Source organism: Rutilus rutilus, assembly GCF_951802725.1.
Source record: "Rutilus rutilus genome assembly, chromosome: 14".
NCBI lineage: Eukaryota > Metazoa > Chordata > Actinopteri > Cypriniformes > Leuciscidae > Rutilus > Rutilus rutilus.
In genome coordinates, this window is record NC_140219.1 from 7,567,529 (window position 1) to 7,593,497 (window position 25,969).

Below are 25,969 nucleotides of genomic sequence, written 5' to 3' on the forward strand. Positions count from 1 at the left end.
AGAACAATGGAACAATGCAGCTGTTCTGTGGCTGAGGCTTTACCCCTCAGACAGAGCGCTGTGATGAGCGAGGTGAGACGGTCAACATCCAGCTCCTATCGCCCGAGCTCCAGCTGGAGGATAAAGGTGGGACAAAGTTGTTATAATTGACGAGTTTAGAACTTCTAAGATTAATAGAACTTCTAAGATTAATAGAGCTTCGAAAAAAAAAATAGTTCCTCTCTGTTTTGCGCTCGTTTCTTCTTGGGGGAAGGTCTGTCACACAGCAATACAAATGAATATTTATTTGTTTATCTATCTGTTAATCCTGTCACAATAATTTATGTCAGTTCTACTCGACTTGCACCACTTAGATTTAGTAGAAATTAAGGCAACAATTTAAAGTGTTTGGAAACTTTGGAAGTTTGTATAAAACTTTATTGGCTTGACATTTTCACAACATTGAGAGTTGTGTTTTCAGGAATTCTCAAACTATTCTTAAAAATACTATGAATTTATTGCAGTAGGCTAATGGTAATTTACTATTAATCTAATAATGTTTATTGGTGTTCAAAGCCAAAATTGTGATAAGCAGATAATCTCCAGTTAAGGTGTATGAAGAGTTTGGGTGTTAATAGAGTGCCTGTATAAATGTGTGTGTTTTAGGGTAGTTTCTACAGTGACTAGCACACTGAGAGGCAGCAGTGACGCAGATTCCCAACTGGGTGGTGATGATGACCATATGGACTGACGTTTGTGCTTTTGTGCTGCTCATAGTGGTCAAGCAGCAATGAGCTTTCGCTCCTGTTTTTATAGCAATCTGTAGGAAAATGCATTGCCCAACCATTTTTTTTCAAAAAAAATTTTTTTTACTTTCAGCCAAAGAGAAATGTTTATATCACCAGAACCAGAAGATATTAATTCTTATGATTACAGTTTTTTTGCTTACACACAATTTCTTAAACTATGGCTCATTTTCTCTAAACTACATTCAAAACTATTTTATATCTTCTAAAACACTGAGTTTTGATTTCTAAGTGATCAATTTATGTACAAGTGTTTTCACACGTGATCATTGGGTGTAGGTAATCGGGAAATGATTGTGGCATTTAAATGGCAGCGTTTCCTGAATGAAACACAAGAGCTGTTAGTGTTGAGAATGAGATTTGGCTTTATTCACCAAGTGTGCGCAAACACACAGGGAATTTGTTGTGTTTTTTTTTTTTTTGGAGCTCTTCGTACAAAAATACATACATTCACATACATTTATGACACGAGAACAGAAAAAAAAACATTTAAATAAGACTTAGGAATTTTGTTTTTATAATGTGGTATAAATCTGGAACAGAAGACTTATGTACAGATTTGTGCATTACAGCTGTAGAAATAAAAGTGTTTTTCAAAATGATTTATCAGAGATTGCACTCAAAGATCTGATAGAAATTTTGGTTGCACTTTATTTTACAGTATGTGTACTTACAGTTACTAAGGAAGTAATATAAGGTAACTACATGGGTTAAAGTTAGCAGGGTTAGTACCTAGTTATTACCCAGTTATTGTAATTACTATAATAAGTACATATACATGCGGAACAGGACTGTAAAATAAAGTGCTACCGAAATTTCAATAGGCTACCTTTAAATTTCGAAAAAAATTGCCTCTATTACCAGGTTTTCCATGTGAGAACCTGTAGTAACTTAACTATATTGGAAACATCATTAAAAAGGATGAACAATAATTCTGAATTCATTCTGATATTTTAGTCGTGCTTAAGGTCAGAAATGTTGGCATACAGTTTTGCATAATGTTGTATCATTATTTCTTCAAAATAAGCAGTGAAGCTGTTTTAAAATATGATTAAGCTATTATGTGTACAACACAGATTATTAATAAAATACAAATACATCAATTTAAAAGCCCATAAAAAAATATCTATTTTTTTTTTTTTTGTATTCCCGAATGAAAGCAGAGCGGTTTAAAGTTCCCGGGTTCCTCCAGCATCCCTTCATTCAGCGCGCGTTCCGCCTCATCCAGCTCGTGCTGTGAATGGACGGCTGCCGTTCTTTTCCGGCTACACCTGCTCAACCCACCAGGAAGTGCTGGGCGATAAATCCTAAAGTAATAATCCCTTTTACCTGGAGCGAGAGGAGCGAACAAATATTATTATGCAGTGTATCCGGGGAAAGCCCTCCGATTAGATTCATGTGATCGACGCGCGCGATTAATGCAGGGTAAAAAACACCGTCAACTCCCTGCAAGTTGGAGTTATTGTTTTCCTGCGGTGTAGCGTTTAGTTTTTTTGCGGTCCTAACCTCCCTCCGGCAATGGGATGCTGTGAAAGCGCAGAGGTAAGCGATGCTGGCCGCGACAATACGCGATACAGTGTGTCGAATCTCGAGAGGATGTGTCGATACATTGTTCCATTGTTTCACGGCTGATCGCCTTTGACGGGCTAGTGAAGTGCTGGACTGTCTCTTGCGCTGCATTTAATCCTATTATTATGTCCTATGCGGCCGCACATAGCGATTAATACATTTGACCATGACATTTATATGTCGATATCGCCTGTGCATGAAAAGACGAACCGTTAGACCATTGTCAGCAGCACACTGATGGTCTTCATAACACTGTGTAGTGTGTTAGTAAACATGTTTACAGGGACTGCTGTCCTTTACAACACACTGGTTACACAAAGGTACTTATAATTGGATATATATGGCCGATGCTCGTTTTGTGAAATTGATTTTTGAATATGTACGTTTTGACAGGTTACATTTGTAACATCTGTTACATTCATATGAAATTACTAATTAACATTTGGAGCGTGTTAAATAGCTATGTAAAGAGGAGATTGACTGATGTCATTTTTTATGATTCATTTTATGTTTAAATGTTTCATAACCGATAAATAATACAGGTTTTATTTATTGTTCTATTATTGTTTTTTGATACAACAATAGATGTATTATTCATTACTAATCTCTGAAGTATAGACAATAATAAGATAATAATAATCAAATAATACAATTATTATTAATCATAAAAAAAAAGACTTTGTTTTTTATAAAAAGACTTACCAAAAGGCATGATTTATTAGTAAACAATTTTTAAAAACCAATTAATAAAAATAAATAAATCAGTAGACATTCTTAATCACCTTATAATTAATGTGAAGGCATTTCATTTGAATCATATGATAATCAGTTTAAGCATGACTGAACATGAAGCACTGTGTTTTTGTATTGCAGAGGACAAAAAGAGAATGGAAACCTTTGGAGGACCGAAGCTGCACGGATCTGCCGTGGTTCCTGTTATTTACGTTGTTCCTTGTGGGAATGGTAAATCAACAATTCACTTTATTCATAATTTATATACAATATTATGTTCGTATATGCATGTTATGAAGGTGCTTCTGGTCACACGTGTTCATGTTACTGTGTATTTACGTATATGGGTACTAGTGCTGTACAATTCATAATTAAAAGATTGTGATCTCAATTTAAACACCCACCCAATCTAATTCCTGAACGACAATGTTTCGGCTGTCTATTAAACCTTTGACATATAAAACTTTATAGTTCGGATATAAACACTGTTGTCTATGGTAGCGAGCAAAATGGAGTAAATCACCTTATGAAAGTAACTTGACGTTTCAAATACAGATTGCATCAATTACATTGTTACACCAGTAAGTGGCGACAAGTGGCTGTTAAAAATGCATTTGTCATTGAATCATTCATTCCAAAATGCTGATTCATCCAGTAATGAATCAAGTCTTGATGAGTGACTCATTGAATCATGCATTCAAACCATACAAAAATTTTACAAATCAAATGAATTAAAGCAGAACTTGGTAACTTTTTTAACTTAATAAAACTGTCTAGAAATCATTTGGATGGTTAAACAACCTGTTCTGGTGATATTGGTGACTTTCCCCGCTCCCCCCAGCGTTCCCAGGCGGAAAACCAACCTTGCAACTTGGGGCCTACCGTCCCGGCAAGATAGAAATTGGAAGTCTCGTGAGAAGCGAGAACGAGCGCGAAACACGACATAAACACACACGCATGTATGATGTATTACCCACCTCGGTAGACATAGCTCCACACGATACAGTTGGCTTCCTCCGATCAAAACAAACGCACATGAGCAGCGGTAGAGAGGGGGAGGAGGCCGCCGCAAGTGATTTTTTTACGACCGTGTTGGGAAATATACGCCCCACAGCTGTAGGGGGAGCTTGTGGGGAAAACATGCGACAACAAAAGGGAAAATCAGCGAAGAAGTGACTAGAGTTCGCTAGAGTTGCCGAGTTCTGCTTTAAATATGTTTTGAATAGACTTCATCAATTAAGATTTTGTCAGAACCTCAACCTATGTAATTTTGTTTTGGGAGAATCGTGATCTCTATTTTAAACAAAAAAATCGTTGAATAGTTTAATAGAATAGTTCAACGAGACGGCGTTTTCTGAAGCCACAGTTCCAACGAACCTTCTCAAACAGCATTGGTGTGGTTGGAAGTTGGAGTTTCTTGTTTTATGACATGTAAACTTAATAAATCCTTATCTGAAGCAAAATAAGCAAGCTGACATTCAGTACAATCTATCTTTCATTTCGAATATACACAAATTTAAATTACGTCTTTTAGTTTGTCAAGAGATTTAAAGAGCCGTTTTTTGAATGGTATGTAAGAACGAGTCTATGATTGAAAAAAGAGAATTAGTCCTCAGATGCCATGTCCGTAATTTATAGCAACAAATCTTGCATTAATTCATTCTCAAACGAATCAGTTAAAAAAAGTTATTACCTGCGTGACATTATTAACCAACGTGGTTGAACGGAAAAAAATCGCGACAGTCCGGTTTCGGGAACCATTCATGACTAGCTAATTGATTTCTTCAACGATGCATCGTACTATGGTAGTTAAGCAGCGAGTTACGTCGTTGCACAGGAACCCCTGATCGGTTAGTCATGGCATTCAACAGTCAGATGTTAATGACAGGTGTCCAGGGCAACACTGTATAACTGTATTTTAGAGCTGCACGATTCTGGATAAATTGAGAATCAATTTTTCCAGATAAAAATAGAGATCACGATTCTCCCACAATTCTGAATAGACAACTAAAAATAACGTAGTTTACTAGAGATTCTGACAAAATGTTAATTGCTGCTGTCTATTTAATAAATGTTCAAATAATTTTAAATTGATTATTTAAAAAAAATCAGGTTGAATGAATGATTCAATGACTCACTCATAAAGACTTCACTTGTTTCATTGCTAGATGAATCAGTGTTTTTTTATGAATCTCTTGAATGAATAATTCCATGACGAATAAAGATTTTAACAGTAACATGTCGCCACCTACTGGTGTAACAATGTAATCGATACAATCTTTATTTGAAGCTTCAAGTTACTTTCAAATGGTCATTTGGTCTATTTTGCCCACTGCCGTAGACATCAGTGTTTATATACAAACTATTCACTTTTATCCCAGTACTTCTGTGATAATGTTTGTAAGACAGAAACAATGATACTGTGTGGTTGAAAAAACTGTAATAGACACAGGCGAATTGTTGTCAATTAGGAATTAGATCGCGTGGGTGTTTGAATCGAGATTGCAATCTTTTAACTAATAATCGTGCAGCTCTACTGTATTTCATGCATTTATGTATTATTTTTGATAAGCAGGACAGTGTACAAGCAGATGGTCATTGTAACATAATCAGACAGACAAATCAGGACTATGATGTGAAGCAGAAGTGGAGTTCAATGTTCCTGGACACTGACTCGACAGTCTCTTTCTTCTCTTATAATAAAACAATAAAATAACTTAAAAATAGAATAAATAACTGAAAGCAATAATTAATGTCAATTCATTTATTTAGTAAATAGCCATATAATACAACATTCTACCACCATACTAATTCATTCAAGACTTTTTTTTCAGGATGGCGCTGCATAAATATTTAATGGCCCAGCTTTTTTGCTTTAAATGACCTTTTTGATATGTAGGGTTTTGTCACCTTGTGATTTTTCTTTTTTAATTCATCTGGTCTTGACAAACACGTCCCAAGCTCTACACGTCCCACATTGACATCGAACTAGATGTCCTAACCAGTGCAATGCAATAAAGCTATTAACGCTACAATCTGAGTTTTCATCCAAACCAGCCACGATGAGCGTCACTTGGTTTCTATTTTTGTGGTGTTTTGCAGGGTACCTGCACCCAGTGTGAAATCTCACTGCTTCAAAATCCTGTTCCACATGACTGTATAGTACATCAAATAGTTTCTGATTGGTTGCTGACTTTTAACCAAATGAAGAAACTCACTGGAATCTCTTCATTTAGTGGTGAAACTTTTGTAGGTTTTGATGAATCCTGTACAGTTTTTAGCCTTTGCTGCAAAGGAGCTTTTCCCACATCTTTGCCTGTAGTTATTTTAAACAGTCACTTTCCATGATTCCTGCTAATTCACTCTCATTCCAGTGTGGCATCTGTGGGTTTACCATCGCAACTGGAGGGGCGGCGCGGCTCGTCTTCGGATATGACAGCTACGGGAACACGTGCGGCCAACGCAACGAGCCCATCGAAGGGGTCCGGCTGAGCGGTCTCGACCATCTTGACAGAAAGTGAGTCAGCTCGCCTTTCATCCCTCTCTCTGACCTGTTTTGTATACACCCGCACACACCATCCCCTCACCTCCTCCTCATCCTCAGTGCACAACCGTTTTTTCTCCGTCGTAAAGTGGTCAGCATTGAAATCAGAGCGCTCCAGCTCCTTGCCCTTTGATTATCACATCAATGCAAATGTCAAATGGCTGGCGTTTCACCTCGAGATGGCAGAGGACTATCTGAGCTACACACACAGTGCCTTGAATAATTCAGTACTGGCCCCGAGGACGGGTACTGTCACAGTGTGCAGCCCTTAATGGGTGCTAGCCTGCAGGAAAGACAGGTATTGCAGGCTATTTCATTTGTAGAGCTGTCAAATTACGTTTTTTGGCTCTCCTGTGTGGTTGAACTGAATTGTATGTAGTTTTTTAGAGCTGGGTCTGAGATCTGACTCATCACAAGGCAGAGTGATTCATTTGGTGGAGTATTCTCTGGCTTGTCAGAGAAGACGTGAAGTTAATAATGGCCTGAAAATGTCTTGCTGGAGCTGTGAGATGGCTGTGCTGGCGGAGGGCATGCGGTTTACCTTTGTATTATAAGACGTAGGATGAAATAATTGAATTGTCAACGTAAACTTCTATTCAAAAGTTTGGGGTCAGCAAGATTTTATTTAATTTTTTATATTTTGTATTATTCAGCAAGGATGCAGTAAAATGTACTTTATTCATGTAAAGCAAATCAGAATTTTCAGCTTCATTACTCCAGTCTTCAGTGTCACATGATTCTTCGGAAATCAAAATTTTTACATTCTTTGATGTATAAAAAGTTCAAAAGAACATTTGAAATTATAAATGTATTTTTACGGTCACTTTTGATCAATTTAACGCATTCTTGCTGAATAAAAGTATTACTTTATTCAAAGAAATAAATCTCACTAACCCCAAACTTTATGAAAACCATGATGCAAAAAGTGCTCGTTTTATCATAACTATACCCATATTAACATGTCTTCCCATGTTTACATATTCAGACACTTGACCCGATATAATGAACTAAAGTGTGGACTGTGCTACACTGGAATTTGCTAACCAGAGGTCTTTTACATATATAGGTCTTATGTAAAAATTGTTTTTTTACTGTACTAAAGCACAAATTTATCATAGTTTGTATGAGATTTAGGAAACATGCTAAGTTCACATACTTGTTTCTCCGAAAAACAGTGCTACAGCCAGTTATTCTACTTTGAAATGTGCGTTCCATGTTGGAATGTCTGTTTTATTTTGAATTGTGTGAGCGCTTGTTTCTGCTTCTCTTTCACCGGTGTTTTGACCCGGAGATTCTGTACTCTTTCAGAAGATGTGTAATAGCGCCCCCTACGGTATAACAGTAAAACACAGATTGCCGGAAATTTCCGTCAATGGCGGGGAAAGAATGTGTCATAAATTATGGAAGATTCGTAAATGGCGGGAAAGACCCAATGTGTTACCACACACTATACTTGAGTGCTAGACAGTTGGAACAGCATAATAAGCAGACTTTCGGGATAAGAACAAAATATTAGGCCTGTAAAATATAATTTTCATGTAGACAACATAGGAAACGAAAATAACCACTGAGCCTAATCTAACCCAAAGCTTGCTGCACAAAAACTACTGACAACCTTTACAGCATGCAATAAACACAATGAAATACATGAGAGGAAAAGATGGACAATAACCCCATTAAACAGAGATGAATAAAGTGAGGGATCATGGGTAGTGGGAGCGGCCTGCTGAATCATGGTATTAGAAGCTGAGAAAGTAAAACTAAGCTAAGTGCATTAACCAGCTGAACTTTGCACTGCTAACAACATTAGCTTGCTAACTCAGTCTGCCTCCTGACACACACAAAGTTACATCCCAAGCATGTACTTTATCCAGTACAGCAATCAAGTAGGGGTGTTTTTTTGGAGAACCACTGGCCTAAGGTGTGCAGTGAATTGTATGTATAGGTATGTTAGGTAGAGGCACATATTTCCAATGAGCCTAGGTTGGCGATGTGTGTGTCTGTGTATAAAGAGAGAATGATATGGAGGGTATGTAGTGCTGCTCAGGGGTGATTGCACATCTCTAGTGGTTCTGTATTTTGAGCCAGAGATAAAGCTATAATAAGAGGAAGATGAGAAGAAATAAGCAGTCACACCTTCCTGTAGGAATAGCTCACTCTAGGTGGTATTTACCACATCTGTCTCTTTTAAAACAAGAATAAATGAAGCAATTACTCCAAGATATATGCTGTAATAGGATACGCAAACACCTGGACATGTGCTAAATCACACACAGGCAACATCACCCTCATGAAAAAACTACTAATGTGAAACGCCAACATAAATCTCTGCTCATCACAAAAGATTTAATGGGCAACTGACATCATTTTACTGTCCTCAAAGGCTATCATTTTTAACTCATATTTTCATCAAGGCTGAATAGCAAAGAACTTTTTTTTATCATAAACATAAAATTATCTATTCAAATGTGAAAATTGTAATTGTACCCCTGATGAACTGTGAAACAGACACATATCAAAATGAGTTTGGGGTCTGTAAAAAATGATCATGTTTCAAAGTCTCATGTTCACCAAGGCTGCAATAAAAACAGTAATATTGTAAAATATTACAATTTAAAAGAACCTTTTTCTATTTGAAAGTATTTTAAAATGTAATAAGTTTTTCAGCATCATTACTCCAGTCTTCAGTGTCACATGATCCTTCAGATATCATTCTAACATGCTGATTTGCTGCTCAAGAAACATTTCTTATTATTATCATCATTGTTGAAAATAGCTGTTGCTTAATATTTTTTCTTTGCTGAATAGAAAGTTTAAAAGAACAGCATTAATTAAAAAAAAGAGAGTCTTTACTGTCAATTTTGATCAATTTAAAATATATTCAAATAGAAAAGAGTTATTTCAAGTTGTAATAATATTTACTGTATTTCTGATTAAATCAATGCAGCTTTGGTAAGCATAAGAGACTTCTTATAAAAAAAGAATATTCTTGTCTATGTAAGTAAATTAAGCCTTTATTATAAAACAAGAAATTCTGTTTTGTCCCTGTAAATTTTGTTTTATTTTCATGATTCTAGAAAAAAACCTATAACATTAATTCTGTCTCCATCTATAATCTTATATTGTAAAATCTCAACCAGTTATAGATGGCTGAAGTTGTATTTTGCATATCTGAATGCTATTCCTGTCAAATCTTTTCACATTAGACTTCCACGAGGACAGGTCTGGGCTCTGTACAGTAAACCTCTTCTGTGGCCAGGCCGTTTTGACAGGATCTGTGCTGATGCTGAAGTGCTCTTTCTTCAAGCGCGTGCGTCCCCTGCCACTGACAGTCTGTTTTTGTGCTGAGCACACAAGACAATGGGTCCCTCGTCCCCGCGTGGGCACCGTGCCCACTTCACACCACAGGAAAAGATGAAGTAAAGCCACAGCAACAGAGGAGGCTTGGCTCATAAACAAACTCTCAGTTCCCCTCTGCCAAAAAACTGGGCTGAACGGTCCTGTGACCAAAAATATCTGCTGTTCAGAGTTGATCTTTATCGCACAATGCTGTGTTTTAAGTCCCACTGTGGTATCAGACTCCATGAAATAAACATCTTGTTTTGGTATTTCATTTGTCATCAGATTTGAGGTTATGTACTTTTCCTGTCTTGAAAAATGAGACTTTGTTGTGGTTTTATTCACAGCTTCGTCTTTTTCCTGGATCCATGCAACATAGACATCATTCAGAGGAAGATTAAATCCATGGCGCTGTGCGTGTCACAGTGTCCTACCGAGGAACTGGCGACTTACTACGACCTCAAGAGGTTTGCCATGATGAATGGTGAGTTGATCACCCAGTTAGCTATTGTGGGCATGTAACGTCATCGTCACAGATATAATGCCAGGACACTGACTGGACATCTACCCATGGGAAAGACAAAGGCGTTCCTTATACATATATGGTCATGACCCCCAGTGTGTGTCTTTTCACATTCTTCTTTTCTCAGGGGCTCCAACAAGAGCAACACACACGCACACACACACACACACACACATAGATTTAGACATATGTTCCTGTCAGGCATAGCCAGTAAGACCCGGTTGAGTTGCCTAAACAAAGATTCCACTGACCCATCTTGCTGTTTACAGTCCAGTCTTGCTGTCTGTAGGGTTTGACACGTTCCATCTGACACCAAGCGGGAATATGAATGACATCATTGTTTCCCACACAGAGACATGGACTTTCTCTGTCCTTTCTGTGCATCTGCTTATGAGGACAGTTCATTATGTGTTTGGAGTTCACGTTCATATTAAATGCGTAGTGAGTTAACTGATTTAATTAGTCACCTTAATATATCATTTCGCATTCCTGCTGAAAACCAGCTAAACCAGTGTCTGATGACAGCTGATATCAGTGTGATTTTAGTAATTTAGTAATATTGTTTCTGTTTAGCTTAATTTAGTTCTAGTAATTTTTTTTTACTTATTTCAGTTAAAGTTTAAAAATGTTTATTCATCTAACATATATATTTTTAGTTAATCACTTTGAACATTATAAATGTCTTTACTGTCACTTTTAATCAACTGAATGTGTCCTTGCTGAATAAAAGTAGCCAATTAATTTCTTTCAAAAAAGAACAAGAAAATCTTATTGACCCCAAACTTTTGAACAGTATGTGTTACAACACCATATCTATTTTTTTTGGAGCAATGTTTGTTTTAATTTTTTTGCCTGACCATTTTGGTCAACCTGATTAAAGCTAGTCGGGTCACCTAGTGAAGTTTGCTTCCTCTTATTGAGAGTAATCTCAATTTATTGTTTCGACTTATTGTCCACCTTAAAGGGATCGTTCACCCCAAAATAAAAATTCTGTCATTATTTACTCGCCCTCAAGTTGTTCTAAAAAATGAATGGAAGTCATTGGGGGCCAGCAACTGTTTGGTTACCAACATCCTTCAAAATATCTTCTTTTGTGCTCAACAGAACAAAGAAATTCATATAGGTTTAGAACAACTTGAGGGTGAGTAAATGACCATTATTATTTTTGGGTGAACCATCCCTTTAAGTTAGCATGAGCTAGTATTATAGGGGTGATGATGTTGTGTGTATAATGCATCTTTTTGTTCTCTTTTAGGGTCCGAGCTTTGTTCGTACGAGTTACCTGGTCATAAGTACCCACAACTTCCCGAGCGCTTCGAAAAGTGTCCCAAACTTCCAGTACCAGAGAGGTATGAAACAAACTCTTGACAAACAAACTCTCCCTGTAAAGCGCAGCTCTTTTCCCCCTTGATCTGTCCTCTATCCTCTGGCCTTTTCTATCTCTGCAGCAAAGCTCTTCCAGTGTTTAACCGCTGCACGCCTGTGGATATCTCCTGCTATGCTAAGTTTGCTGAAGCGGTGGTCACGTTTGTCAGTGATAACAGCATGTTAAACAGGCTGATTGCCGGGGTGGCGGCCAGCAAAGAGATCATTGTTGGGCTGTGTCTGCTGGCGTTAGGTAAACGTCTACTCTCTCTGGCTGCTGCTGCTGCTCAGATTACATTTTCTTTATATGTTTTTATCTGTAAAATGAGTTGAAATGGATAATTACGGTCCCTGATATCCATATAAAATCAAGGATACTATACTATTAAGCATTAACAAACAAGCATCTAATTATAAGGCTCACTATTGTAATTATTGCAGTGTTCTGAGCCACTATCAGACGAAGGCAACATGAAACAACTTTTGCAACACTTTTAATGCCATAATACAATGTTTTTAGATGAAGAAAATCAGATTTTCCTCTAACGGCTGATCCTGTTTTGTGCATGCTGCAGTTTTGTCTATGATCCTCATGGTGATCATTCGTTACATCTCTGCTGTCCTGGTTTGGATCCTCACTGCAATGGTGGTTCTGGGTTCTTTGGGCAAGTCTGCTTTCTCTGATCTTTTCTCACCTCCTGAGCTGAAAATAACATTCTTTCTTTCTTCATTTGCACGTACTATTCCTGAGTGCAAAATAGCACAATAGGGCAATCTGATTAATTAAACAGTTTAGCCAGTTGTCAAGGATAATAGGGATGCACAATACATTTGTGACCATATGAGCATCACCCAGAGTTAGCAGGTTTTAATGATCATGTCCGTCTGATATTTGATATGATTTTATTTTATTTATTGTTTTACTTGGTTCTATTTTATTTTGTTATATATTATTTTGTATTTTATAATTTTGTTATATTTTTATATTTAATATTGCTATTTTACATTGTTCTTTTCTATTGTATTTTGTTTAGATTTTTATTTTATTGTTTTATTATTGTACTTTTGTTACATTTTAATTTGTTTTATTTTATTTTGTTATCGTCTGTTTTTAATTATATTTTATAATTTTGTTCTATTTTATTTGATTTAGTTTTCTTTGGTTTTGTTTTTAGTTATTTTTCTCAAACACTATATTCTTTGCCGGTTTCAAAAGTACTATTATCTATATCTATTATAAGTACAATTATCCATCTTAATCCATCTTTTTTTCCGCAGTAGTTTCAAACCGTTCTTGTCTGTCAGTCATATAATGCAGGTCTATGGTCACTGTCTCAAAACCCAAGCACAGAGTCCAAATTAAAACAATTCCCCATCGTCCAAATTAAACAATTCGCCTTCGCTACTGCAGTTCATTGGAACGAAACCGTAGCCAAGGCGACATCTATTTATATATCTATACCCGCCCGCGCCGTCAGATCATTTGGACGTGTGCTGTGTTCAAGAGATAACAACGATATAAATACTGTTCGTTTTCTCACACAAACCGCTCGTTTCGTGTCTTAGGCCATCAATGTGTACTTACGATGGGGAATTGTTTAATTTGGACGATGGGGAATTGTTTTAATTTGGACTCTGTGCTTGGGTTTTGAGACAGTGACCATCGACCTGCATTATATGACTGACAGACAAGAACGGTTTGACCTAAAAATATCAAAATTGAAACTACTGCGGAAACAAAGACACCTACATCTTGGATGCCCTTGAGGTAAGCTAAAACATATCAAAAATTAATTTCAAAGTGAACTATCCCTTTAATACTGTAATTTACTTATAGTTTTTGATGTCTGATTTTTACTTCCATTTCCAAAATTTAGTGCGAGTTGTATTTTTGCTTGAAACACAGACTACACGGTATAGATTTATTTGATCACTCTTCATGTGATCATATTGACTGTCAGCCAATATTATTATTATGTATCTGTTCCAAAAGGATGCACAGTAATCTAGTCCCAAACAAAGGTGAATCACCATTAACACAGTGTGTTTTATTGTAGGCTTACCCCTGTTTTTGCAGTGTTGAATGTGAATTTGGCATGCGTTCTTTCTCAGGAGGCACCAGCGTTCTGTGGTGGTTATATATAGACTACAGAATGACGATGAACGAGACCATGTCTAAGGACCTGAGGGAAACAGAAGAACCCAACGGTGGCATGAAACCCACCAAAGACCACGCTCAAGGACTGCTCATCTACGCAGTTTCAGCAACTGTGTTCACTGTAAGCTCTCCAAGAAAAGAGGATATGAAATATGGCTGGTGTTTTTGGCTGTGTCATGCTGCAAATTTCCCTCTTTCTGCTCCTGCAGGGAATTTTGTTGCTTCTGATGTTGTTTATGAGGAAGAGGGTTGCCCTGACCATCGCCCTGTTCCACGTGGCAGGAAAAGTGTTCATCCATCTGCCACTGTTGGCACTGCAGCCCTTCTGCACCTTCCTCGCTCTTTCTCTTTTTTGGGTTTACTGGATCATGGTCCTCCTCTTTCTCGGCACCACAGGTGAGATGAAGATGTCTGTGGGTTTTAAAGGGATATTTCACCGTAAAAGTCATTTAACTACCCTTATTTTGCTCCTAAATTTATTTTACATGCTTCTTTCTTCCATCATTTTTCCGTGTTTAGGGAAAAAGCGGCATTAATATTGTTTTAACTTTTTCCATTTTGTTTTCCAAGGAAGAAAGAAAGTTAAATAGTTAATGGAATGATTTGAGGGTGGGAAAATGTTGCCAGACTTCTTGGTTTTGGTTTAAATGCTAACTTGCAATGTACTAAAACCATTTTTATATTTTGCTCTGCTCTGTTCTGTTTTAATTTTTGTTTCTATTATATTTCTTTTGTTCTATTTTGTTATTTTATTGTTACTTTACTTTTTTATATTCAAAAGGTTTCAAAAAGAACTAAATCTGATTTCACTTAAAAACATTCCATTTAGTTTAAATTATATTTAAGCTTAAAAACAGATTAAACAGAATAGATTTATACTATCACTCATCATATTATTATGCAGGTTATCCCTTTGAAAACGTATTAATGTGTACTTTGAACTGCAGATATGGAAAATGGCATGTTCATTTAATTTTAGGCTTTGCTTTGCTTTGCATTTTTTTTGTCAGGACATAATGTGTAAAAGGCTTAAAATAGCCTTCTGTCATTTTGCACAGATAATGTGGGACATTTACGTACTGCTCCACAAATTAGCCGACTTTGCTTGGGCACCTTGTTTTCATTTTGAAGGTGTGTTATTATTGCAGAAAGTTCTTTAAAAGCAAAAATCTCTGTCCTGTCCACAGGGAACCCGGAGAAGAATGAGGATACTGGGCTGGTTGAGTTCAGGCTCACAGGAGGGCTGCAGTACATGACCTGGTACCACGCAGTGGGACTGATCTGGATTAGTGAGTTCATCCTGGCCTGTCAGCAGATGACCGTAGCCGGTGCTGTGGTAACCTACTATTTCACAAGGTCTGTATTTTTAATGGAAAATGTTCTCAAATGCCACTGGTCAACATTTTGTTGTTAAAGGTGCAGCAAGTGATTTCTGAAAAACGCTGTTGAAAGTGGATCGGACCGAGCAGCACGACACACTTGTAGCCAATCGGCAGTAGGGGGCGTGTCCAATCATGATGGGGGAGGAGAGAGAGTGAGCAAGAGGGAGATTTGAACTGAAGAAAGAGATGGCTGAGAGACATTACAAAAGAGAAAAGCTCAGAGGAATATCACAAGAAGCTTCTTTAGAAGAAGAGCTTTAGAACCCGCGTTATTAGAAAAGCTTTCCAGCGCTGGCAAGTGGGAAGGCCTGAAAACAGACGCCGAGGTTGCAACTTAGCCATTAAAACAACAACTATTATTTTGTAATACTATATTGGTTCACATTATTTGAAATTACTTTGAATAATCTGGAATAAGTCTAAATCTATAATTGCATTTTTCTTCGACTAATCCTGCATTCATGGTGTTGTTTTTAAAATATCTCACAGCTATAACCTTGAGAGATGAGTAATTTATTTCATATCCATCCAGGGACAAAACCAAACTCCCAGTGACACCCATCCTGTCATCAGTGCTGCGTCTGGTGCGGTATCACCTGGGCACTGTGGCCAAGGGCTCCTTCATCATCACCCTCGTCAAGATCCCACGCCTCATTCTCATGTACATCCACAACCAGCTCAAAGGCAAGGTAAGGTCACAGCTCACTTTACGTGTCTTTGGGTTGTTGGATCTAAATTGCAAATCTCTCTTGTTGCAAGAATCTTAACTGACGTCATGCATGTTTATGCTTTTAGCAGGCAGTTTTCATTAGCACAAGAAAGTGTTTAATAACTAATAGTAAATCCGGGTGCACACTGTGCGATTTATTATCGTCCTTTACGATTGTTGCTTGTCAGACTGTACAAAGCCATGTCACACTATAAGATTTCAGTTGTCATTAATGTCAAACTGTACGACAGTCAAGACGCGTTAAAAGCGGACGCACTCGTCCGGAGTTTTACATCATCAATCAATGACGCGTTCGGTGATGTGAGCTGCAGTACACGCGGGATTGAAATGGTTGCTACAAAGAAATCTCAAATGTTAATTTTGGTCACGGCTTATCTTGAAAAATAAAGACAATTTGACGGTCGTCGTAGGAGAAGTCACACTGCAGGACTGTGAGTCAAATCTTCTGACACTGCCAGAATTTCGTCGGAGATAAAATTTGATCGCAACGGTCATTAATCGGCTGACGGTGAACATGGCAAACTAACGATCAAAGACTTTTAGCATAGGATCAGATGATTATTTTAGGGATTTGCTAAATTTGTCTCAGACGGCCAAAATCGCACCGTGTGCACCCGGCTTAAGATGTTGTCTAGGAGTATTATGCTAGTATTAAATACTAAAAATAGTAAAAACACTTTTTTGCATTTAAGTCCTTTCGTGGTAGAGACAGTGTTCTTTCAGTTTTATTCATATACTATTATAGTTTTTGTTCATATTATTTTAATTAGATTTTATTTTTATATTAAAATTTTATTTTATTTAATTTTAAAGTTTTAGCAATTTTGTGTTGTGTTTTTTTTGTGTCATTTTTAATTAGTTTTTTAGTTTTTTGTTTTAAATATGTATGTGTTTTTTTTTTTATTATTATTTATTAGTTTTAGTTACTTCAAATTAAACTAAATAAACATGAGAAATGTTGCCTTGGCAACTAGCTGAAATAAAATGTGTTTAAAAAAATATATTTTATAATTTATATATTTTATAATTATATTATATTTTATAATTTAATATTTTATAATAAAAATTTTGTATTTCAGTTAAAGGGATTGTTCACCCAAATATTTCAATTAAGCCACTATTTACTCAGCCAGGTGTTGTTTTAATGGACCACAAAAGGAGGTTTTTTTTTTTTTTACATGTCCTGCTTGCACTCGTCCATATAATGGTACTGAATAGCGACCAGCATCAAAAAGACACAAAAGTATCACAAAATGACCCTGTGTGACACGTGCTGTATATTCCAAGTGTCGTGGGGTGTCTGAGTGTTAATTTACTGATAAATTATGCACAATGAAACCACCTTCAGTAAATATGCTCAATTTTGACTTCATGCAGTCTTGAAGATTACTAGTTATATACTTTATATATACTGTAGAATGGCTTAAACTGAAAAACTTTTCTTGTCTGAAAATGTTTTTCTAAATACTTACTTTGGTATTTTCTTGTGTTTTAGTAGGGTATCTTTTGAAGTTAATGCTGCAAGTTATTTATTACTGTCCTCTCGGGGTCCACTTTGGAGAACTATCATTTACTTGATATATGGCTAGTGATCTTGGGAATATAATGAACTCTAATAGATATCAGCACCAGCTTTATAGAGGCAGATTTGGAGCATTAAGGTAGTGGCTGACAAATGTGCAACAGACATGCACTGTGGGTAACATCTGCGCTCGCTCTGATTCTGTTCCATGTTACGCGCCCCACAGGAAAACGCTTGTGCACGCTGCATGCTGAAGGCCTGTATCTGCTGTCTGTGGTGTCTGGAGAAGTGCCTCAACTATCTGAATCAGGTAGGTCAGTTAATGGATACTGCAAATTGAGGTAGAAATTGTCTATGTGGTGTTTTTAATATGCTTTAAGACAAACCCATTTCTGAGTATTTTCTCCTTAAAACTGCAGTTAACCAAAGACGGTCTCAAAAACACGGTTTGAAATCGCCCCTGTTCTCTACGTCACAAACATGTTGTAACCAATCACTTCAACGGGCTGGCGGGCTTTAGCATATCATTAACTATGATGCAAAGTTCAAGAGAAGCCAGGTTATCCCAGTATATTTTTCTGTTGATATGAAAATCGGGTGAATTATATATATGATGTATATTACGATGTTATGATGAACCATGCCTTTCTCCCCTGACTCTCTGAGTTGTTCAAAGTGTTTCTAAGGATGCTGATTGGTAGAAGGCAGCTGTCTGACTCTGAGATGGCAAATTGGAACATTTTTTTTTTGTGTGATTTTTGCAATCAAAATGACTGATTTTGTGGTGGTAATTTCCAGAAATTTTTGAAAAAATTTGCAATTTTTATATTTTATAATTAGGACATCACATTTACCATAATAGTATTGATGCACAATAGTCATACATGACACAAATCACAAACATAAAGCTTGTTTATTTTGGTCTCATCAAATTAACTTTTACAAGCAATTTTTCTATCTGACCTATGTAAATATTAACAGCAGGTGTAGTAATTTATACTGTAGAACTGTGTGTAAATCCTGAGTTGAGGGGTCCTGAGCTGCAGAAGGCAACCAGTTACTTATAGTGCGGCGTTTTGCATGGCGTCCCCACTGCGTATAGCTACGCAATACGAAGTGACCGTTCGAAAGGGAACTACCCGGTTACTATCGTAACCTCAGTTCCCTGAGAGTAGGGAACGAGTATTGCATAGCCGGCCGCACTATAGTAACCTGGCAAGTTGTCATTGTCGCTACAGTCGTTAAACCTGCTATAATGGCGTTTTTCGGGGACTAATATAGGCTAAGGCCGCGCCCCCTTGGCGGGCTCTGACGTGTAATGGCGTGATGCTAGCTCATTGGCGCCCGCCCGCGCCATTGGATGTGCAGTTGCCGCAGCACAGCCAATGAGTGAGCCAGACACTCACTGTGCTAGCTGTGCAGCTGCAAAATGCGTTTTACATTGTAGGCTTCAGTAAATCGAGGAAAAGGAGTTTCCCCTTTTCCCGCAACATCTGTATCCACGTAAAAATGTATTGAAACTTTAATTAAACTAGAGATATTTCAATTGGGTGATTATAATTGAATGTTTTGTGAGGTCTTTTTAATTTTTGTGATTATTTTGTGGTTAAATTAGGAATTATGCAGGATTGCAATTTTTTGCGATTTTGCGTTGTATTCAGCGATCGCGGAATCGCGAAAAACTGGAGGGACTGGTTTGTGTAACATTAGCAACACAATTATTAGCTGTTTGATAATGTAGTCAAGCCGAAGGCTAATCATATTAGTTACCGTTATGTGTCTGACGTTGTAGAGAGCGATACATAAAACGCATTACTATTCTAATACATCGACTTATAGAAGAGCCTGTATAATTCACTCTTCCACTTCTTCTTCTGAAACAGTTTCTGGTTCAAACATATAGAGCTGAATTAAACCAGTATTTACACATGCCATTGTGCAGCATTTACTACAGTAAAGTTGACCGAGTAGATCTCTGAGCTCGTGTGATTGATGGACGCGGGGACTAATTTGCATATTCATGGTTCCACGTATACTAAATGAGGCAAGGGTTTAGAGTTACATTCAAGCTATTTTAAGGCATGAAGAAATTATTTTCACAGGAAAAAAACATTTCAATATGTAATTTTAGTGATCAAAGATGAGTTTTAAGGGATACATTTATTGACTACAGGGGGACTTATTGATCTATTAATTCTTGTAATCTGTTTCTAGAATGCTTATGCGGCGACTGCCATAAACAGCACCAGTTTCTGCACCTCGGCCCGTGATGCCTTCATGATCCTGGTGGAAAACGCTCTTAGGGTGGCGACCATCAACACCGTTGGAGATTTCGTTCTCTTCCTGGGCAAGGTGAAAGACAGATGAGTTTTGATAGTAGTATTGAATATTATATAGAAGAACTATAAATGATTCATTCAGTGGTTTGAGGAGTGCCATTTTCTTTTGTATGTTGACATACACTACCATTCAAGTTTGTATTTGATCAAAAATACAGTAAAACATTTACATGTGTTAAATATGATTACAATTTAAAATAACTTTTTTCAAATTTTTTTTAATATATTTTAAAAGGCAATATATTCCTGTGATAAATTATTCCATTTTCAGCATAATTTCTCTAGTCTTCAGACTTCAGTGTCACATGATCCTTTAGAAATCATTCCAAATTTCCGATATGCTGATTAGGGGCCCAAAAAAACAGTTCTTCTTATTATTAATGTTAAAAACAGTTGTGCTGCTTAAAGGATAATTCCGGTATTTAACACTTTGAGTCTATTTTGTAGTTTGTTTTGGATGAACAAGAGTGGTGGACAAAGAAATTTTGACAATGGTTCCTGTCTCGACTTTTTGACTATTTTAGAATTGCCCATGACCGCTTTAGAATGGGAGTCTATGGCCATGCACAAACATGTCCTTAAAACAACCCTTAACGTTCGTTTTCAAAACTGTTCAACTCACCGAGTGGTTAGTGGTGTTCGTTGATGATTAAAAACAAATATATCGGCGCAGTGTATGATTTCAATCCGTTTATTTTTCTATAGTGGAACTATTTTTTCAGATACCTCACAACCGCGTTTAAACTTCCGCTCGATATTTGAGTCTGAAGCGTCTTTTCCGTTCCCGGTAGCGCAGTCATATCAACGAGCAATGAGTCCTCCAACAGAAATCAATGGGATTTTACAAAATGCCAAATAAAACACAACAGAAACTGTATTTCGCTACTCTACTTGTTTTGGAACATCAACGAACACCACTAACCACTCGGTGAGTTGAACAGTTTTGAAAACGAACGTTAAGGGTTGTTTTAAGGACATGTTTGTGCATGGCCATAGACTCCCATTCTAAAGCGGTCATGGGCAATTCTAAAATAGTCCATTCATCATCCAAAACAAACTACAAAATAGACTCAAAGTGTTAAATACCGGAATTATCCTTTAATATTCTTTTTTTTGTGAAAAGCGTGATACATTTTTTTTCCGTGATTCTTCAATGAACAGAAAGCTCAAAAGAACAGCATTTATTTGAATGCCTTTAAAAAAGTCTTTACTGTCACTTTTGATCAATTTAATGTATCCTTGCAGAATTAAAGTGTTCATTTCTTTTTCAAAGAAATCTTACTGACCCCAAACTTTTGAATTGTAGTGTATGTCCTACATCCAGCATAACAGTTAAAAAAAGGTCACTCATGAAAAGAGTTTTAATAATGAGGCCAGATTTAGTTTTAGGTTATATTTCTAATTCATTTTAAATTTTAAATGATTAAATTGCTGCTAAAAGTTTTATTTGTCAACTTTTATGGCCTCAAAACTTTTATGGCCTCAAACAGACATGAACTAAAAGTCACAAGCTAACAAAATTTAGATCTGCATGAATTATCATGGTAGTTCAAGCTGGTTATGCTGGATGTGCTGGTGTGGATGGATGTCCAATCCTGCTCCTGGAGGGCTACTGTCCTGCAAAGTTTAGCTCCAACCCCAATTAAACACACCTGAACCAGGTAAACAAGGTCTTTTAGGCGTATTAGAAACTTCCAGGCAGGTGTGTTGAGGCAAGTTGGACAGTGGCCCTCCAGGACCGAGTTTGGACACCGATGGGCTGGACCAGTGTACTCGTGCTAACAGAATGTGACTCGGTTAAGCCGTTTCACCATCATTCTGATGAAGCTGGTTTACCAAGAACGCCTTGATGGTTAAGCAACCCATGCTGTAAACCAAAATCTTTCCAGTAGGATTTCTTCCTTGGTTGTTATAGCTGCTAACTGAGCGTTTGGGTACCGTGCAGATCCTGATCGTGTCGTGCACGGCGTTCGCTGGGGTGTTAGCGCTGAACTATCAGAGGGATTACACCGAGTGGGTCCTGCCGCTCATCATCGTGTGTCTGTTCGCGTTCCTGGTGGCACACTGCTTCCTGTCCATCTTCGAGATCGTAGTGGACGTGCTCTTCCTCTGCTTTGCCATCGACACCAAATACAACAATGGCACACCTGGGAGGGAGTTCTACATGGACAAGGCCCTGATGGTGAGTCGACGCTGAAGAAAAGGTTGCAGACTATCTGTGCAATCTCTCCTTCTGTCACCATAAATAGTCTCAGTGTTGAGAGCGCACTTGCCATCTGAGTCACGTTTCTGATTTGTGTTGTAGCTTCGTTCGTTCTTTTGAATGCAGGCTCTCTGCTGGCCTGGATACGTTAATATTTTAAGATTCAGATGGTGTCCCAGATATTCTCTCTTGGACAACTTTCACCTTTTGTTTTGAAAAGCTGGTTGATTTTGCAAGGGGGAAAAAAACTCACACAAGGCTGGTTTCTTGTGCACTCTTATGAAAGCGTTCTCCTTTTCACATAGTCAGCCAAATCGTGTAGCCAACAGCTTTGTGAAATCAAAAGAGAAGGCTTGAGCCTTGAGGTGCTGCACAGAATCACAGCCCTCCAGATATGCAAAGTCACTAACCGTAAAGGTTGCAGCACAGCAACTGACTTTGGAACTGCTTTCCTTCTGAGAGCTTCTTTGGTTAAAGATATGTGTTCAGTCTTTCAATTACTGGCATCAATTCAGAACGGTTTTATTTTGGGCGGGAAAGCCGTTTTCCAACTGCAAATTAAGGAACTGTGCCCTAGTCTGCTTGAAAATGGTCTTCTGGTGTAAGAAATGTGGAATACTATTTGCAGTTGGTTTGAAAACGATCTGACAATTCGTGGAAACGATCTGCTATTGGTTACGCATCATTTACTTCACAAACTCGTCATTCAACAAGGTAAAGTGGAAATTATGATTTGTTTTACTGGAATTGAAAACAACATTATTTTTTGAACAGATTTTCAAAATTATATATATATATATATATATTGTAAAATATAATTGTAAATAAAGCTTTGAATAACATTTTAGGTCCATTCTTTAGGTCCCATTTGCATTTGGATAATATTTTCATAATAAAAAAGTTTTTTTTTTAAACAGTTTTTTTGTTGATCATGCATCCATATGTTTTATAATTAAAATGTAATTCATATTATTCTCAGTGGTGATTCTCATTACTGTCATGAAGTTATTTTAATGTATTAAAATACTGTGAAGATTATTTTAAATCAGTACAAAAGGCAGAACAACAAATACTGTCTACAAAAATATTGTATGAACCTAATATATAATTATCTATCTATCTATCTATAATATATTTAAAATATGTAAAAAGAGGACAGTAATGAGAATTTGGGAATTAAAACGTGATTAATTATCATTAGAATGTCTTTATGCTTCTTACGTAAATCAAACATGAGTTCAGACTGAGAAATCAAACCTAGAGTGAAAAAGCCTCTAGGTGTGCGGAACTGTAGATTGACTTCTTTCTTTCATCTCCTGCAGGAGTTTGTGGAGAACAGCAGGAGGTCAATGGCGATGGAGGAGCGGGGGCGCAGCAAGCGCGCCCGTCCCAAGGAAGAGGTAGAGTTGACGGAGGTTAAGGCCATGGTGAGTGGTGACGTGGGTGAGGCAGGGGCGGAGTGGCAGGAGCTCCAGGAGTTCCACCTGTACTATCTGCTGCTGTGTGTGCTGGTGGACTGGGCCCTGACGGAGCACAATCTGGTGCTGTGCCTCACACAAGACATGATCATCTTCCTGTCTGTCTGCCTGCCCACCTCCACCCTCTTCTTCCTGGTCACATTGCTCCAGAACACACCCGTGGCTGTTGCCGCATGCTGACTAACGCTTCCTCCCCTCCTTCTATCATTTCATCCATCTTTCTATGCATCGCACTAACAGAGCATGAGCATCTATTTTTCTATCAGTGGATTATTATTTTTATTTCATTTTTTCATCTTTTTTTTCCATTCCATTTTTGCCTCTTCTTTTTTTACTGACTGTCTTGAACTCATATGGCGGCTATAAACTCTACTGATATATCCGTGGCCTTAAAAACACCATGTTGCTCTTCGGAGGAAAGATAATTGAAACTGCCAGGCTGGAAAAACAAGAGGAGGAGAGGAAGGGAAAGACTTTATCTCTCACATCGATGGTCATAATATGATCTATAATATAAAAGAATTCTCCACAATTCTTAGTTAGCAATTTAGCTGGTGACACTCTTGGCTGACTGGATAAACCACTGCAAATCGTGAGTTTAAACTATCAAAATACTATTGGGTCAGTTTAGTTTGTTTAGTAAGATAATATTGGGACTGACTGTATATGGGTCGTTGACATGAAATGTTGATCCAGGTTCTTTTGTGTGACGTGCTATTAAAGATTCTCAAAATCGACTAGTCAGTGTGTTGTAGGATGACTTTGTTTTTCTATTATTATAATACTAATTGAGAGATGGTACAGAATATTTATTTTAAAGTGCTTTTTCGGATATTACCCTCTGTGTAGTGTGTAATATTACTGTTTGTGAATGTAAAAGCTCTGCAAAGTTTTAAAGATCAAAGTTAAAACCGATTCTGAACCGCCTGTAACGAGTCGTCAGTAATTCCAGTCATATTTCCTTCTCGAACTTGCGTAGGTTTGAAACAAATTTGCATAATTCCAGCCTATGGCTTTCATTGGCTGCCCGCCGCGAACCACGTCTACTTTGACCTTCAAACATTGTGGTTGCAGCTGAGACTGGAAGAGTTTGGTGCGTGTTGTCGACATGTTTTCAGCACTGCGAAAGCAAATCCACATTCACTTTCAAAGGATATCTGACCAATCAGAGAAGAGTAGTCTCTCGGTAAGGCGGGTTTAGAGAAACTGAATCCTTTATCGAACCATTTCACTGTGAGAAATGAGGTGATGCTGCAATGTATATTATGAGAAATTATTTTTTATTTTAATTTTTTTTACTTTGGATTCATTGTATTGTAGGAGACCTCCAAAACAAAATTAGGAGCCTTTAAAATAGCATTTTAGAAAAAAAAAAAAAAAAAAAAAAAAACTTTTTTAATACCACTAAAATATCGTTTGTCACTCCACAAGACTATTTAAAGGGATAGTTGGCCCAAAAATGAAATATGTCTCATGTTGTTCCAAACGTGTTCATAGTATGAAAGTCTCTGGCTGGACAAAAAAAAAAAAAAGTACATTCAAAATGTTCGTTTTTGGGTCAAACATCTTATTTAACCCTAAACTCTTCGCATTATATTTAACACTAGAAGTTTGCATTATTTGTCAACTACCCATATACTCTCTGTGTTCCTGAAATCTGTTGTTATTAATATTGTTGGTGTGTTTTAGAGGGGAGAATCTGGTTTCAAGACAGCCTTTACCATCCATCATAACACCCTCTCAATAAGCATGGCTTCTCACACCTGCTTTTAATGGCATTCTGCTCCTTGAAAACTGATGAAGTGGACTAACTCCTCCAGATCCAGATCAGATGAATGGTTGTTGGTTTGTTTGGGACTAATGCCGTCTTTCTTTCCTGTAGGCTCCCGGGACAAGCTCCGCTTGACCAAAATCAGCCCATGGGACTTTTTAAAAGACATTCCAAAATGTTTATTTTTACCAATGTGTAACATGTTTACTATGGTTTCACTCCAGGGAATACAATATTTTAATAAGAAACTGTAAAAAAAAAATGAAATAACAATGTAATGAAGCACTTTATATTGGAGCGCTGCATATTTTAAAAAGCCTGATGCATTTTTCGTAGTGATGTCCTTTTTATAAGACTAAAAAAAAAAAAGAAACAGTTGCCATCTAGTGAAACACAGTATTAATAATGTCTAGAATCACTGTTTTTATTGTCAATTTTTTCATAACAAAATTTTCTTTGCGTTTTTGAGAAACCCACATACTGCAGTGCAGCACTTGTTTTTTTATTTTTATTTCTTTTAATCCAAATA

The 25,969-nt window shown here is 37.2% G+C and overlaps 1 protein-coding gene across 7 annotated transcripts; it reads left to right on the top strand.

Moving 5' to 3' along the window:
- On the top strand, positions 1–25,866 carry slc44a1b (solute carrier family 44 member 1b). Of its 7 annotated transcripts, none has more exons than XM_084430124.1 (16): positions 1–126; positions 3,228–3,317; positions 6,461–6,603; positions 10,317–10,453; positions 11,748–11,841; positions 11,941–12,110; positions 12,433–12,522; positions 13,970–14,136; positions 14,225–14,411; positions 15,203–15,371; positions 15,930–16,086; positions 17,876–17,959; positions 19,864–20,001; positions 21,934–22,170; positions 23,514–23,618; positions 25,552–25,866. In XM_084430124.1, exons 1-16 carry the CDS (start codon positions 7–9, stop codon positions 25,573–25,575), a joined length of 2,112 nt encoding a protein of 703 aa, XP_084286250.1. In that variant the 5' UTR covers positions 1–6; the 3' UTR covers positions 25,576–25,866. The 7 variants fall into 7 exon arrangements, 6 of the variants coding, with proteins under 6 accessions (XP_084286250.1, XP_084286251.1, XP_084286247.1 ...); XM_084430125.1 differs by having other exon boundaries at positions 23,514–23,591; XM_084430126.1 differs by lacking the exon at positions 1–126 and adding an exon at positions 2,012–2,327.
- The last annotated feature ends 103 nt before the right edge of the window (positions 25,867–25,969 follow it).

Excerpts from the sequence above, each read along its gene's own strand:
- slc44a1b (XM_084430121.1), top strand. The coding sequence starts at position 7 with ATGGAACAATGCAGCTGTTCTGTGGCTGAGGCTTTACCCCTCAGACAG. Across the intron at positions 17,960-19,863 it reads GCCTCAACTATCTGAATCAG|AATGCTTATGCGGCGACTGC; the intron begins GTAGGTCAGTTA and ends ATCTGTTTCTAG. Across the intron at positions 20,002-21,933 it reads TCGTTCTCTTCCTGGGCAAG|ATCCTGATCGTGTCGTGCAC; the intron begins GTGAAAGACAGA and ends GGTACCGTGCAG.